The sequence below is a fragment of the Callorhinus ursinus genome, unplaced genomic scaffold (genome assembly GCF_003265705.2).
Source record: "Callorhinus ursinus isolate GAN/ISIS: 27379988/994484 unplaced genomic scaffold, GSC_fseal_2.0 scaffold137, whole genome shotgun sequence".
NCBI classification, from domain to species: Eukaryota; Metazoa; Chordata; class Mammalia; order Carnivora; family Otariidae; genus Callorhinus; species Callorhinus ursinus.
The window spans coordinates 217,761-235,115 of record NW_027397199.1 but is presented as its reverse complement, the minus strand read 5'-3'; the positions used below and the strand labels follow the sequence as shown (position 1 = coordinate 235,115).

General features: G+C 44.0%; 1 protein-coding gene and 1 pseudogene across 7 annotated transcripts in view; one reads left to right on the top strand and one right to left on the bottom strand.

Moving 5' to 3' along the window:
- ZNF84 (zinc finger protein 84) overlaps positions 1-17,355 on the top strand; it is a 60,460-nt gene that overhangs the window by 33,516 nt on the left and 9,589 nt on the right. For 5 of the 7 annotated variants that reach the window (XM_073890301.1, XM_073890299.1, XM_025861599.2 and 2 more), the window contains 3 exons: positions 5,122-5,298; positions 14,974-15,100; positions 15,928-16,023. In XM_073890301.1, coding sequence (XP_073746402.1) covers positions 5,284-5,298; positions 14,974-15,100; positions 15,928-16,023 — 238 coding nt within the window. In that variant the 5' untranslated portion in view covers positions 5,122-5,283. Of the gene's footprint in view, positions 1-2,578; positions 2,695-5,121; positions 5,299-14,973; positions 15,101-15,927; positions 16,024-17,355 lie in introns of those variants that run through there. The other 2 variants (XM_073890300.1, XM_073890302.1) reach the window with 2 other exon arrangements.
- LOC112815582 (RNA transcription, translation and transport factor protein pseudogene) lies at positions 3,186-3,943 on the bottom strand (annotated as a pseudogene).

Sequence of the window (17,355 nt, the reverse complement as noted above, 5' to 3'; positions counted from 1 at the left end):
TTTTTTTAAGATTTTATTTATTTATTTATTTGACAGAGAGAGACACAGCGAGAGAAGGAACACAAGCAGGGGGAGTGGGGGAGGGAGAACCAGGCTTCCTGTTGAGCAGGGAGCCCGATGTGGGGCTCGATCCCAGGACCCTGGGATCATGACCTGAGCCGAAGGCAGACGCTTAACAGCTGAGCCACCCAGCGCCCCTTTTATTTTTTATTAACATATAACGTATTATTTGTTTCAGGGGTACAGTTCTGTGATTCAGTAGTCTTAGTACACAGCCCTCACCAGAGCACATACCCTCCCCAATGTCCATCACTCAGCCACCCCATCCCTCCCACCCCCCTCCACTCCAGCAACCCTCCGTTTGTTTCCTGAGATTAAGAGTCTCTTATGGTTTATCTCCCTCTCTGGTTTTGTCTTGTATCATTTTTCCTCTCTTCCCCAATGATCTGCCTTGTTTCTCAAATTCCACATATCAGTGAGATCATATGATAATTATCTTTCTCTGATTGACTTATTTTGCTTAGCATAATACCCTCTAGTTCCATCCACGTTGTTGAAAGTGGCAAAATTTCATTTTTTGATGGCTGCATAATACTCAATTGTATATATACACCACATCTTTATCCATTCATCTGTTGATGGACATCTGGGCTCTTTTCCATAGTTTGGCTATTGTGGACATTGCTGCTATAAACATTGGGGTGCATCAACTGTGTTTTCTTAAGGCATCGTTGTGGTTTAAATTAAAATCCATATGGAAGTAGTTTGTTTTAATGTGTGAGATACAAAACTAGCTTTTTTTCTTCTAAATATTAATCATTTCTGTTCATTAAACAATCTCTGCCCCTTTCCCCGCTCATGTGCATGTTCTATCTTTCTCAAATAAATAAAATCTTAAAAAAAAAGCCACATTTATGGCCTGCTAAATTCTTTTTTTTTTTTTTAAGATTTTATTTATTTATTTGACAGAGAATGACAGAGCGAGAGAGGGGGAACACAGCAGGGGGAGTGGGAGAGGGAGAAGCAGGCTCCCTGCTCTGCCTGATGTGGGGCTCGATCCCAGGATCCTGGGATCATGACCCAAGCCAAAGGCAGATGCTTTAATGACTGAGCCACCCGGGTGCCCCTGGTCTGCTAAATTCTTACATATTTGAACTGTTACGCTTCATTCATCTGAATGTCTTATGGAGACAGTGTCAAATATTTTTAATTATTTGATTTTATAATACATGTTAATATTACATGGACCTGTTCACATTCATTATTCTGTAATTTTTTAAAAGATTTATTTATTGGGCGCCTGGGTGGCTCAGTTGGTTAAGCGACTGCCTTCGGCTCGGGTCATGATCCTGGAGTCCCGGGATCGAGTCCCACATCGGGCTCCCTGCTCAGCGGGGAGTCTGCTTCTCCCTCTGACCCTCCCCCCTCTCATGTGCTCTCTATCTCTCACTCTCTGTCTCAAATAAATAAAATCTTTAAAAAAAAAAAGATTTATTTATTTGAGAGAGAGGGTGTGTGCGTGTTGGGGGAGGGGAAGAGGGAGAGAATCTTCGAGCAGACTCCCCACCAAGTGCGGAGTGGAGCCTGACTCGGGGCGCAATCTCACTACCTTGAGATCACAACCCAAGCCAAAATCAAGAGTCATTCGCTTAACCAACTGAGCCACCCAGGTGCCCCAATTATTTTGTATTTCTAAAAGTGTCCAAGGTATTCCTGAACGTTTTTTCTTCCAGATGAACTTTAGAATTGCTTGGATTTTTTTTTTTTTTTAAGATTTTATTTATTTATTTGCCAGAGAGAGAGTGAGAGTACGAGCAAGGGGAGTGGGAGAGGGGGAAGCAGACTCTCGGCCGAGCAGGGAGCCCGATGCATGACTCAGTCCCAGGACTCTGGGATCATGACCTGAGCCAAAGGCAGGTGCTTCACTGACAGAGCCACCCAGCCGTCCCTAGAATTGCTTATTAAAGAAAAACTTTTTGAGATTATGATTGGACTCGACTAAAGATAGAAATCACTTGGGGCTGATCAGGTCATGGTCCTGGAGTCCCGGGATCGAGTCCCGCATCAGGCTCCCTGCTCAGCAGGGAGTCTGCTTCTCCCTCTGACCCTTCCCCCCTCTCATGTGCTCGCTCTCTCTCATTCTCTCTCTTAAATAAATAAATAAAATCTTAAAAAAAAAAATCATTTGGGGCTAAATTACTTCACTGTGAAGTAATTTATCCCAGAGCAAGACCAGATTGTACATGTATGAAGCCTCTCTTTATAGTCTCCATTGGTGGTTTTAGTTTCTTTCATATGGATCTTACATGTTTTTGTCCAAGTATATTCCTACATAGTTTGTTTTTTCTTTTAGAGTAGATTTTATTTTCTACTTTTTTATTGTTTTATATGAGAAGGCTGCGGCTATTTTAGAACTATGTTTATTGACCTGGAAAGATGGTCTTTACATAGTAGGGGGAAAAAATAACAAAAACGTTATTTATTTATTTATTTATTTATTTATTTATTTAAGGTTTTATTTATTTGTTTGACAGAGAGAGAGACAGCGAGAGAGGGAACACGGGGAGCGGCAGAGGGAGAGGGAGAAGCAGGCTTCCCGCTGAGCGTGGAGCTGCGATCCCAGGACACTGGGATCAACACCTGAGCCGAAGGCAGATGTTTAGCAACTGAGCCACCCAGGCGTCCCCAAAAATGGTTTTTAAATGTGACCACATACTTACATTTTTGTTAAAAAATATCCAGTTTCCCCATCTCTTAAGAAGGGTTGTCTGTGGTGTGGTAATAGAGGTACTAGTTGTTTCTTATTTAGCTTGTATACATTTCTGAATTTTGCCATCATGTTCCACTGCTGCAGTAATAAGTATAGCTAATACTTGGGTAACGCTCATACGCCCCCACTGTTCTAAGATGCAGGTATTTTCATTATGTAAAAGCATCATTTCTTGTGTAACTGGGAGAAACCTCCCTATGTGTTTCTGAGCTGGTGCTGAAGCTTGAGTTGCAGAAAGGCATGAAAGGGAAGAGCTTTTTTTTTTTTCCCCACTTTCCTGAACTTTATTAAAGAAAAAGCAATGATGGTAAATCTCGAGAACATAGTCAATTTTCTAGGATTCTCCCCTTGAAAATGTGACACCTGATTTCCAAACACATGCCAGAGCGTACATGGTTCCCAATGGTACTAAGTAGGTGAGAAGCTGAAATCCTAAAATGTTCATCTGCTGACTTTCCCCAGTCTGTGGTCTGTCTTTGGGTCAGCAGTAATTGCCTGAACAGCTACTGTGGCTTCATGAATTTTTTCCGTGGCTCTCTGAGCTCTTCTATATGCAGCGATCGCAGAATTTGAGCAGCTTCATTAAGAACTGCATCTCCTGTGTCAAAACCAAGAATATGTTTGTCTAAAGCAACAGGCAAGCCCTCTTTCGTTTGATTTGCTTTAGCAACTGCATCCTGGGTCAGGCGCTCCTGGAGCAAAATGCGAATTGCCTTAAGCATTACCAGGTAATCATCATGACGCTGAATCTGAAGAAGGTTAGCCAAAGCCATTACACCAGCTTTAAAATCAGGATTATTTACATCTAAGTTGATCAATGGCTCTGCATTTTTAGCTGCATTATCAGCATTTTTTGTATTATCCAGTACCAAGTCCTTGTATTTTTCAGCATTATCTCCATATTCAAGTCTAACAGCTAAACCAAGAAGCCAGTCAATTGCTTCTTGTTGGTCTTGAATCTTGAAAGGACAATTAACATCTTTGAGATACTTTTCAAAGAACTTGGGCCAGTCACTGCTGTGGATGGTTCTTAAATTACCTCTGTCTTCAATCTTGTAGTGTCTGATTTTCTGGTCTTAAGGCCAAACAATAAAGTTTCTAAATTGTTTCATCTTTGCAGTTGAAGCCAGCCGGGTTGTGGTAGTCGAGGGATGTCAGCTTGCATTGGAACATGGTCCCCGCATCTCGCTCTGGTCCCCCGGGCTTCGGCTGGGAGAGCAAGAGCTTGTTTTTTAAGTGTTGTTTTTTTATTATGATTTGGGGGCAGCAGGCCGTTCATCATTTGTGTTTCTGTGGAAATATGGTGACTGAAAGTGTGCACAGAGATAAAAGCTAATTTGAGGATGTATGATGGGTGTCTGCGTAAATACACCCACGTGACATGATTTTAGTAGTAAGTGCCTTGAACATAGCAAGAAAGAGAAACAGTATTCCAATTCTGCTACTTAACAGCTATGCAGTCACTTTAAAGATCCCTGCTTGCTTTTGGTAAGGTGGAGATTCTGTTAAATGCCTCCTCGGGTTGTCTGTGAATGTCATATTATAAAGTGCTTAGTATTTTCCCTTACATGAAGAAAGCATTCACATTCCTTTTATTATTTCATTTATTCCTCAGAATGCCACTGTTAAGTGGACCCAAAGGTCCACTTTACCTCACAATTTTAGCAAGTAAAAAAATGAAGCTTAAAAGCCAAGAAAGGAGCATGATTTGGCATATGGAGTGCCATTATGCAATGATTAAAGCATAATCTTCCAGAAATACATAACCTCCTTCTGTCGAACAACATAGCTTTAAACATATAATCCAAATATCAACAGGATTACAAGGTAAAATTTACCAAACTGTAATCTTATTGGGAGATTTTAACATACTTCCTTCAAAAGTTGATAGAGTTGAGGGGGTGTAGACCCCTTTCGTAGGGAGCTAAGGCTCATACAGATAAAGATTGTCTGGTTTTGCCCAAAGCCATGTAGCCAGTTAAGGGAAGAGTTGATTGAAACTCAAGTCTTTTTTAATGCAAATCACTTAAGCTCTCCAAATTCCATCTGCCTAAAATAGAGTTGTACTTCGTTGCACCTGTGAAAGTGATTTATCCTGTAGTGTCCAGAGTGAGCAGTGAGTGGATATCAGAAGTACTTTATTTCTGCTATCTCTTGCCAAGTCACAGACTGCTCTTCTTTTGCACTATATGCTGTTCCTATTCCTGGCTAGCCCTATTTCAGTTACATAGAAATACAGATGACCGTGAATGCCTGATTCCTAGCAAGAGGAGAAAAGATTTTAGGTGCAGCAAGAATATACCCATCAAAGTGCATTTGTTCCTAAGTCCACGAATCCTGGTTACCCACAGATAAGCCTGCTCATGTGATGTAAGGAAGGAGCTCCTGGAGCCAGGAACCTGCTCCCGGTGTGAGAGACCCAGCCACGGCCTCCTGGCGGAGCTCCGGGACAAAAGCAGAAGAGACTTGGGGTGGAGCAGAGCTCAGAGGTGCTACTCATCTTGCAACAGAAAATGACCATGTTACAGGTGAGGTGATTGCTTCTTTATTTTCCAGGGGATTAGAAGAGGTGTGTACGTCTTCTAGTGAAAAAAGTATAAGTAGTTAAGAAATCAGGGGAAAATAGCCTCAGCATAGAAGACCCGGGTTGGGACAAAACGGGAGCAGTTAGAACGGTGGGGTCGGGGCGCCGGCTCCCTGCACTGTGGAAAATCCATGTGTAACTTTCAGCTCCCCCAGAACTTAACTCCTCACAGCCTACTGTTGACCAGAAGCCTTACCGGTAACAGGTGATAGCATGTATTTTCTATGTGTATTATATGCTGTGTTTTATGATAAACCTAGGGAAAAGAAAATGTTATTAAAGTCATAAGAGAAAATACATTTATAGTACTATAACAGTATTTATTGAAAACTCCACACATAAGTGGACCTGCACAGTTCACACCCGTGATGTTCAAGGTCCAACTTTTTAATTTTTTTTTTAAAGATTTTATTTAATTTATTTGAGAGAGAGCACAAGCAGGGGGAGCGGCAGGCAGAGGGAGAGAGAGAAGCAGGCTCCACACTGAGCAGGGAGCTCGCTATGGGGCTCCATCCCAGGACCCTGGGATCGTGACCTGAGCCAAAAGCAACACTTACTCGACTGAGCCACCCAGGCACGCCTTCAAGGGTCAACTTCATAGGACCTTGAGAAGGTCTTAAGATTTTAACTGCTTTTGTTTTTGTTTTGTTAGAGAGAGAGTGTGAGCAGGGTGGGGGGTGGGAGGGCAGAGGGAGAGGGAAAGGAGGGAATCTTAAATAGATTCCACACCCAGCACAGAGCTCCATGGGCTCGATCCCACAATCCTGAGATCATGACCTCAGCTGAAATCAAGTCAGATGCTTCAACTGAGCCACCCAGGCGCCCCTGAATTTTTGTAAGCCATAGTGTCCTACATAATTAATGAATTTGAGCTACAAACTTGGTTTTCAAATTTTTAGCAGTTACAATAAAGAAATAAGAATGTTTCTATGAGTTGCATTATCCAAAGGTAAAAGTAAATTAGTTCTTCATAGAAAGTAGATATTTCTTGGTCATTCTTTGATGAAGTTTTTGAATAAATGATATAGTGTGGGTACTGCCCTCAGAGAAATGTAAATCCCTGGGTCTTACAGTCATTTTTCATAGTTTTCCACAGAGTGTGACCCAAGGGGAAAATACCAAAGTACTTAGTAATCCTAATTGCATATTTATGTACCTCTTTAATTGTGAGGCAGTATTCACATATGGAAAAGTACATGAAATGTAAAGGTACAGCTTAATGACTTATTATTATCAACTGCATACCCGTGAGGCCGCCATTCAGGTCAAGAAGTAGAACATTCCCAGCCCAAATGAGGCCCTTCGCGTGCCAATCACAACCTCTCCCTCCTGACAGAGAACCGGGACCCCGACTTTTGTAACCATTTCTGTGCTTCTCTTTCTAGTTTTACTCCTAAGTGTTCATCCTTAAACACTGCAGTTTGGTGTCATCTGCTATAGTATATAGTGATTTGTGTTTTGTTTCTTTCACTTAACATTTTGTTTATGAGATTCATTGCAAGTACAACCTTCTGTCCAGTGAAGGCAGCTTCTTAATATCACCGAATTCAGTCAGTGTTCAAAATTCCAGTTGTCTCCTGAAACCCCAAATCGTTTGAAGTTTGGGTCAGAATCTGGGTACAGTTCATACAGTGTAATTGGTTGATCTGGGTCTCTTAAGTCCCTCTTAACCTATTGGCTCTTTTTTCCTAGCCCCATTAAAAAAAAAAGATTTTATTTATTTGAGAGAGAGAGAGAGAGATAGCAAGAGAGAGCACTGAGCTGGGAGGAGAGGGAGAAGCAGGCTCCCCGCGGAGCAGGGAGCCCGACGTGGGGCTTGATCCCAGGACCCTGGGATCATGACCTGAGCGAAGGCAGAGGCTTAACAACTGAGCCACCCAGGCGCCCCGAGGCCAGGTGATTTATTCTCTGGCTTTCCCACTGTCTGGGTTTTGCTAGTGTTGCTGGTGTGCTCTGTGTTTCCTGCAGTGCATAGATTTGGAACTGTGCTGTCCAGTGCAGAAGCCGCCAGCCACATCAACTGTTTAAAATGATTAAATCTAGCCCCAAGTCACACTGGCCTCATTTCAGGTGCTCAGAAGCCACAAATTAGCACAGATAAAGAATATCTCCATCTTCACAGATCTGCTCTGGAGACTTGATCAGATTCAAGTGTGACTTTTTTTTGGCAAGAGTATTTCAGAGGTTTTGGTACATGGTCTTTCAGGAGGCACCTTCCATCTGCTTGTCCCTTTGTCATGCCAGCAACTTTATATGGTTGTTGCCTTGATGGATTATTTCATTAGGGGCTACAAAGTGATACCCTGCTTCTACCTGCTCTTTGTTTCATTTTCCCCCCACTTCTTTGTTAATTAATTAATTTTTAAGTATTTTTTTAAGATTTTATTTATTTGAGAGGGAGGGAGGGAGAGAGCACGAGCAGGGGGAGGGGCAGAGGCAGAAGCAGGCTCCTTACTGGGCAGGGATGTGGGGCTCGATCCCAGGACCCAGGACCATGACCCAGGCCGAAGGCAGACGCTGCACTGGCTGAGCCCCCGCCCCGCCCCCTTGCCGTATCATACTGAATTTTGTTATCAAGGTTATGCTTGTATCAAAAAGTTTAGGGTTGTGTTCTTGCTTCCATATTCCGTAGTTGTTTAGTAAAATAGGAATTATTTCTGCATTAAATGTCTACAAAATTAACTAGGAAAGCTGTTTTTTTGTGAGAAGACTTTTAAGTTAGAGATTCTATACTGTGGCTTCGCTCATTTTTAAGAGACGACCAGCTGATTAGTTTTGGTGCAGTATTCAAGAAGAATATCCATAGTTAACTAATTATCATTGTTTGTAGTATTTTAAAATTTTTCTTCGTATGCAGTCCTACCATCTGTGGCAGGTTTATCTCTTCCTTCCAATATTTGTACTTTTTCCTTGTATTTATTGTACTGGCCAGGACCTCCAGGAGACCTGTTGCCCCCTCCTCTCAGCCTGCCTGTTTCTGTCTGGTGAATTCCAGTGCTCGTTTATGACAGTGTCTGCCCTTAGCACCGACTCTGCAAGTTAAGGACACAGCCCCCAACAAGACCGCCCTCTCTTCCATTGCCAGATGTGAGTTCTGGGGTTCCCAGGCCACCTGCATTTCTGACCAACTGGCTACAAATTTGGGGGCTTCCCATGATCCCTTCAGGTTTGCTGGAACAACTCACAGAACTTACAGAAGTGCTGTACATACAATTACAATTTGAGCGTAAATGACACAACTTGGAAGCAGCCAAGTGAACAGACACAGAATGAGGTCTGGGGGGTTGCGGAGGTGGGCCTTCTGCGCCCTGTCCCCACGGAACCAGGACGTATCCCCCTTGTGGCACATATCTTTGTGCTTCCCAACCAGGAAGCTAACTTAAGGTTCTAACGTCCAGTTTTGTTTTTTTGTTTGTTTACATTTTATTTATTTATTCGCGAGCTGGAACGGGGCTGGGGAGGGGCAGAGGCAGAGGAAGAAGCAGGCTCCCTGCTGACAGGGGGCCTGACGTGGGACTCGATCCCAGGACCCTGGGATCATGACCTGAGCCGAAGACAGACCCTTAACCCACTGAGCCACCCAGGCGCCCCTATACAGTTTTTATTGGGGATTCATTCTGTAGGTGTGATTTATTGACTCACTGGCCGTATGAGTGAACTCAGTCTCCAGCCCCCCTCCCCTTCCTTGACGTTGGACTCATATCATCCGACTCAGAACACCAACCCTCTGATCAGATGGTTGATCTTGACGAGCCGGTGCCCATCTAGAGGACCATCTAGGAGCCCACTAGGAGTCACCTTTTTTTGTGAGAAGCATAAACTCCAGATGAGCCCATCATGAACTACGAAAACACTTAATGTCACTGGGGAAATAACAAGACTTTAACATTTTTAAGAGAAAGTGAGAGAGAGTGTGTGCATGTGTCCTCGGCAGGGGGAGGGGCGGAGGGAGAGAGAATCCTAAGCAGGCTCCACACTTAGTGAGGAACCTGACATGGGGCTTGCTTGACCTCATGACCCTGAGATCGTGTCCTGAGCCGAAAGCAAGAGTCGGAGGCTTTTAACCAACTGAGCCACTCCGCTGCCCTCAAATAACAAGGCTTTAAAAGCTCTGTCCCAGGAACCTGAGACAAAGACTGGACAAATTATTATACAGTGGGTTGCCATTAGGTACCTGTGCTGTTTAATTAGTTAAACATAAGTAAAATTAAACGGGGAACCCTCTTACAGTCTTGGTAGGAATGCAAACTGGTGCAGCCACCCTGGAGAACAGTATGGACGTTCCTCAAATAGTTAAAAATAGAACTATCTTATGATTCAGTAATTGCACTACTAGATATTTATCCAAAGGATACAAACAGGGGCGCCTGGGTGGCTCAGTTATTAAGCGTCTGCCTTCGGCTCAGGTCACGATCCCAGGGTCCTGGGATTGAGCCCCACATCGGGCTCCCTGCTCCGCGGGAAGCCTGCTTCTCCCTCTCCCACTCCCCCTGCTTGTGTTCCCGCTCTCACTGTGTCTCTCGCTGTCAAATAAATAAATAAATAATTAAAAAACAACAACAACAAAAAAGGGTACAAACATAGTGATTCGAAGGGGCACCTGCACCCTAATGTTTATAGCAGCAATGTCCACAATAGACAGACTATGGAAATAGGGAAATAGCCCGTGTCCATAGACTGATGAATGGATAAAGATGTGGTGTGTGTACACACACACACACACACACACACACACAGACACACACACAGACACGCACAGACACACACACACAGACACACACGCACACACAGATGCACACACGCACACACACAGACACACAGATGCACACAGACACACACATACGCACACACAGACAGACACGCACAGACGCACACACACAGACACACACACACAGACACACACGCACACACAGATGCACACACGCACACACAGACGCACACACACACAGACGCACACACGCACTGGAATATTGCTCAGCCATCAAAAATGAGATCTTGCCATTTGCAACCACGTGGATGGAACTAGGTGGTATTATGCTATAAGCGAGATAAGTCAGAGGAAGACAATTACATGGTGGCGCTCGCATGGAATTTAAGAAACGAAACAGATGAACATAGGGGAAGGGAAGGAAAAATGAGATAAAAACAGGGAGGCAAACCGTAAGACTCTTTTTAATTAATTATTTTTTTTTAAATTTTTTTGAAGATTTATTTGACAGAGAGCACAAGCAGGGGGAGAAGCAGGCTCCCCGCGGAGCAGGGAGCCCGATGCGGGGCTCGACCCCAGGACCCTGGGACCGTGACCTGAGCCGGAGGCCACGCCCAACGACTGAGCCCCCCAGGCGCCCCCATAAGAGACCCTGAGCTCTAGGGAACAAACGGTGGGTGGGCGGGCTAATACAATTGTGTCCTTGCTGCATCGTCTGGTAAAATTACACTTAACCATGGGCATGAAGGAGGGCACTTGATATAATGAGTGCCAGGCGTTACATGTAACCGATGAATCACTAAATTCTGTTCCTGAAACTAATAATACAGTATATGCTAACTGAATTTAAATCAAAAATAAAATCCTTTCCTAGTCAGCTTTGAAGTATTCAGTAGATGTTGTGGCTAATGGCTACCTTGTTGGATGGTGCAGATACAGAACATATAAGTCATCACAAAAAATTCTGTTGGACAGTGTCCTTCTTGTCCTCTGAGAGCGAGCATTCACAATTTCATCTTTAAGTATGATGTAGCTGTAGATGTTTGTAGGTTATGATTACGAGTTCTGTTACTAGTTTGTTGACAGTATTTTACAATGAAGACATTTTCATCATATGCCTTTTCCACATCTGTTGAAATAGTGGTTTTTCTCCCTTATTCTGTTAATATGATTTATTGATTTCTGAATGCTAACCCTATCTTGCACTGCAGGTCACATTATGCTGTTTTTATACATGGCTTGATTCAATTTGCTAATTTTTTTTTTTAAAGATTTTATTTATTTGACAGAGAGAGACACAGTGAGAGAGGGAACACAAGCAGGGGGAGTGGGGAGAGGGAGAAGCAGGCCTCCCGCAGAGCAGGGAACCTGATGTGGGGCTCAATCCCAGGACCCTGGGATCATGACCTGAGCCGAAGGCAGACGCTTAATGACTGAGCCACCCAGGCGCCCCTAATTTGCTAATTTTTTGTTAGGAATTTTGATTCTGTTAGAGTTATTTGCCTGTGATGTTCATTTATTATGTTTTTGTTTGGTTTGGTCTGCTGGCCTTATACGGCGAGTCGAGAAGTTTGCACTCAGGAGGAATTTCTGTGAGGTTATTTTATTTATTCCTTAAATGATTGGAAGAATTTACCTCTGAAGCCACCTGGACTTGGAGTTTTCTTTGAAGGAAGGTTTTAAATTGTGGGGGTCAATGTCTTTAACATTTACAGAATTAATTCAGACTTTTATCTTGTGTCATTTTCGAGTGCATTTGTTCGAATATTTATTTTACCTAAGTTGTCAAATACATTGGTATATCTTTATTACTTTCATGTTATCCTTTTTAACAGCTTTTCTCAACTGTGACTTCAGTAGGGTCTACCCAGTTTACGTGTGTAAGTCAGTGATTTTTTCTGGTAATTTTATGTTGTGTTACTGTCATTCCAGCTTTAGAAGGTCTGGTTCATCCCAAGGGGACCTGGTGATTTTGCAGTCAGTCCCTGTTTCCACCCGCAGCGGAGGCAACCACTGGTTTCCTTACTCTCATTTCACATCAGTGGGTTTGTATAACGTGTGTCCTTCTGTGTCTGGCTTCTCTCATCAGTGTAGGGTTTTGAAGTCCATCCATATTTTGGCACATGTCAGAAATTCATTGTTTTTACTAGTGTTCCATTCTGTGGGTGTTCCCTGTCTGTTTACTCGTTCACCACTTGCTGGGCATCTGGATTACTCACATCCCGGTGGTTGTAAGTCCTCTCGTGGGGCAATCGTGTACATGGTTCATATGAACGTAGGTTTTCCTTTCTCTTGGGAACATGCCTGAGCGTGTCCTTGCTGCATTGTCTGGTAAAATTATACTTAACCTTTTTAAGAAACTGCCACAGTCCTGTAGTGTCAGAACCATGTTATATCAGTTGTTCAGTTCCAGTTTCTCCACATCTTTGCCAACACTTGTTATCGTCTGTCTTGTTGATTATCAGCATCATGCTGGTGAGTGTCAAGTGGTTTCTCATTGTGGTCTTAATTTGTTTTTCCTTAATAACTAGTGATGTTGGTCACTGTTTCATTGCTTCTTATTAGCTATTCCTAAGTCTTCTTTGACAGAATGTATTAAAATAGTCTACCAATTTTTATTTTTATTTAAAAAATTTTTTAAAGTAGGCTCCGCGCCCAACGTGGAGCTTGAACGCTTGACCCTGAGATCAAGCATCATCTGCTCCACTGTCTGAGCCAGTCAGGCATGTGCTGCCTACTTTTTAACTGTTTGTTTTTTAGAAGAGGTTTTCCTTTAAGTTCTGAGTCTTTTTTTTGTTTTTTGTTTTTTGGTTTTTTTTTTATTAGAAATAGGATTTGCAAATTTTTCCTGTCTGTGGCTTACCATTTCATTTTTCAGTTGTGTGGTTTGAAGTACAACAGTGTTAAATTTTGTGTTGCTCCTTGGAAAGGGATGTGGAAACCACCACTGTCTGGGCCCTCTCCTCTTGTAGCCGGGTGGGCCTACTGAAGACTCCAGCGGGAGATGCATAAACATACCTCAAAGAACGCAAGGGAAGATGACCATGTGTCATATTTGCAGGGATTCTTAACTCTTGTCCCCCTGAGTTACCTGCTGGTGCTCTTTGCATTGGTTAACCCTTTCACAGCAGGTCTCTTACCCTGAAGGCTCTTGCGTTTTTTTCATAAGAGAAAATGTTCTTATTTCACAGTTATTCCTGATGAATATTTAAGTTGGCTACAAAATCCTTTCAGCACTTTTAAAATGTCCTACTTTCTTCTGGCCTGTATGCTTCTGAATAAGAAATTTGCAATCATTTGAACTGCTTTCCCTGTAAGTGATGTGACTTCTTTCTTTGTCTGTATTCTGTCTCAGTTTGATCGTGGCATGTTTGGTTGTGGCTTTCTGCATGTTTATCCAGTGGGAGGTTCACTGAGTTTCCTGAATCTGCCAACTTAACGCCTTTTGCCACGTTTGGGGAGTGTGTAGCTGTCATTTGTTTTGTCCGCCACATTCCTGCTTTTCTCTTCCTGGGACTTCCGGGACATACATTTGGTGTTGTCTGGCAGTGTCCTGAGCCCTGAGTGTCTGAAGTGCATTTTTAAGTCTTTTCTTCTCTCATTTGCTCAAAATGGGTCTTCAGGTTCGCTGGCTCTTAAAGTGTATGATGTGCTGTTTAGGTCAGACTTTGTATTTTCTGATGGTATTCTGGATTTTTTAGAGTGCATGTTTTCTGGTCCTCTCAGGAGGCTTTGGGACAGAAATCCATCATAACCTAAAATCCACAACCCTTTCTGAGACCTAGATTTGGTTATGTCACACCCATTCCATGAAATCATGGCTAGCTGTTGGCAACAAAAAAGTGTCTAGCTCGGGCGCCTGGTGGCTCAGTTGGTTGGACATCTGACTCTTGATTTCGGCTCAGGTCCTGATCTCAGGGTTGTGAGGTTGAGCCTTGTATCAGGCTCTGTGCTCAATGGGGAGTCGGCTTCAGATTCTCTCTCCCTCTGCCCATCCCCCCCCCAAGCTCGCTTGCTCTCAAATAAATCTTTAATTAAAAAAAGAAAAAGTGTCTAGTTCGTTTAACTACAGTCGGCCCCGCCTCCCATGTGGCCTTTAATCACTACCTTGCACCCTGTGATCTTGTCTAACTAAACTGTTTGCACCTCCTGAACTCTAGCAGTTTTGGGGTCTCATTGGAGCTATTGGCTCCCAGAATGTCTTTGCATCACCATTTTTGTGGAAAGCACTGCTAATTTCTTAAAACCCATCTCAAGCTTTACCTCTTGCAAAGAGCCTAAGCTGATGCTCAAATTGATCGCTTTTTTTTTTTTAAGATTTTATTTATTTAACAGAGACACAGCGAGAGAGGGAACACAAGCAGGGGGAGTGGGAGAGGGAGAAGCAGACTCCCCACTGAGCAGGGAACCCGACACGGGGCTCCATCCCAGGACCCTGGAACCATGACCTGAGCGGAAGGCAGACGCTCAACGACTGAGCCACCCAGGCGCCCCAAATTGATCGCTTTGACCCACATTGTGCCCTCCCTTCATTTTTGCCTCTGCTATTATAATAGTTTATTTTATGAATAGGTGTGTATGTTTGCAGCCCTCTGCAGGGCTGTGCAGCTTTTTAGGGTGTTGTTTTGCTATATTTCTTTTGGTACCACTTTTCTGGTGCCAGAGTTGAGGTTCAGTACATATTTTGTTGGTGGCTCAGAAGATTTAATTGCCAATTCCAGTTGTCAGGTATTGTATGAATGGAGGGATGGAAGAGTGCATCGTGGCACTTTGTCCCAGAGACGTAATGCGGAGGAGACCGTCGTCATTCCCCGTAACTTGGTGTGACGAGAACGGTGTGCTCAGGCTCCAGTCCCCTCCCGTATCACATAGTGACCGTTGCTTCAGATTCACCGGCCTGTGCTCTTACAGGACACATTCTCGTTTGAAGATTTATCTGTGGACTTCACCCAAAAGGAATGGCAGCTCCTGGACCCCAGTCAGAAGGACTTGTACAAGGATGTCATGTTGGAGAACTATAGCAGCCTCGTGTCACTGGGTAAGGCAGCTTCCCGAGGACCACCTGTGGGGCCCAGCACCTTACTGTTTGAGTTGCTGAGAGCTCTGTGGCTTCTGAAATCTCTAATGGTTTTGGACCTGAATTTAGGGGATTGAAAGTTCCCTGCACTATGACAGTAGGGAAGGCGTCTACATCTCACCCTCCAATAATGAAGACTTATTTTCATTGTGCAGCTCTGAAACTTATCAGGATGGTGGCGTTGGTAGCAATAGTGGTGAGCACCTAATGCAAGAAACTTACTGTATTTCACATACTGTTCACATGTGGACTTATTTACAGAGCAGTTTTGTATGGCAGGTTTAAGTAACTTTCCCAAGGACTGACAGCTGGTAAATGAAAGGGCCTGGATTTGAACCCAGGCAGACTGGCTCCAGAGCCTCTGAAGAGTGTAAAGGTTTTGGATTTGGATTATAGAAGTCAAAGATTTTCATTTTTTTTTTTAGATTTTGTTTATTTATTTGACACAGAAAGAGATAGCAAGAGAGGAAACACAAGCAGGGGGAGTGGGAGAGGGAGAAGCAGGCTCCCCACTGAGCAGGGAGCCCGATGCAGTGCTCAATCCCAGGACCCTGGGATCATGACCTGAGCCAAAGGCAGACGCTTAACGACTGAGCCACCCAGGTGCCACAGAAGTCAAAGATTTTTAGACCCCAGTAGCCACCAGGGAGACCGTTGCCTTTGAGAATTACTCCGTTGATACACCAGTGAGTAGCTTCACTGTCCCCCTGATGCCAGACCTTGCTCATTCTTCAGAGGCCCTAAAGCCCAAGCAATCGGGGCCATGGCTTTTGTTTTCCCCTGAACAGGGTACGAAGTTATGAAACCTGATGTCATCTTCAAGTTGGAGCAAGGAGAAGAGCCGTGGATCGGAGATGGAGAAGTTCCAAGTTCAGATCGTCCAGGTGGGTGTGAGAACCAGCCAGATGCGGGAGGCAGAAAGTCAGTCTCAGCTGGTCAGTGGGTTGACTTCTGTGAATTGTGCTTTGCTTTGGAGAGCTCTCTTTAAGATCTGTAAACCTTTAGTGGTGATTCAGAACAGGTGACATGAGCTACTCAAATAAGTCACATTTAGATGTGGCTTCTTTGCTTGTAACTTAAAGCAAAATATTTACAGCTTGTCTAGGCCATGAATTATTCCCTTTCAAGTCTGGGACTTTGACTTCTTGTTTGGTATTCTGACATGTTTAATCTCCTTCTGTCCTCTGTTCACTTCTGCTTGTACCTTCGGGAGGTTTCCTTTGCCCTCGTTTGGGCGTCTGATGCCCAGAGAAGTGCCCTGTGGAGCAGAAAAGGAAGTCCTCCCTTATTCCTCCCAAACAGTGGTCCTTTTCCTCCTTTTGTAAGATTGGCTTCTGCTGTACTTTACCTGTAGATTAGACCCCTTGGAGTGTATTGAATGTTCTCTCTTGCATTCTTATTATTGAAGTCTCTTGCCCTTTGGAAACTATCTTTTTTTTTTTAAAGATTTTATTTATTTATTTGAGAGAGAGAGAGAGAGAGCGCGCACGAGAGGGAAGAGGGTCAGAGGGAGAAGCAGACTCCCCATGGAGCAGGGAGCCCGATGCGAGACGCGATCCTGGTACTCCAGGATCATGACCCGAGCCGAAGGCAGTCTGCTCAACCAACTGAACCACCCAGGTGCCCCTGGAAACTATCTTTTTAACTTAACTCCTCAAGTCACACTTAAAACTAGGCTTGATGGGTCTAGAGTCTTACCTTTTATAAGTGTTCTCAAATGATACCTTGTATTTCAGTTCCTAAAGCAGCCAGCTCTCTGATCTGTCATACATCCTTACTCATCTGTGTGACACTGACTTCAGGTTCCCGTGGAAGCAGACCCTGAGATACGTATCTGAGTGCCAAGAATTTACTGTACTGGGAGAAAGAGCAGTGAGGTGGGGGTGGAGAGGGATTGGCGGTGTGCATGTTGGAAGGGGTGCTGACCCATGGCGGCTGCTGGGAGCCCCTCTGGGGCCAGGAAGCTGGTCACCTGCTAACTCCCATCTCTCAGGGTGTGAGCATTGCCCTGGGGGTGTTAACTCTCCAGAATGTCCAGAATCCCTGCATACAGACCAGGCATGCCATGTGTGGCTTAAGGATTGTTTTGGGCAGAGAGATGTGGGTGCCTGGGGTAGGTCCCACAGTCTGCCCAGGGTGTCCCTGTAAATGTAGCTGAGGTAGCAGAGCATCTGTGGCCTCTTCCTCCGGGACCCACAGTCTGAGTCTGTGTAGGC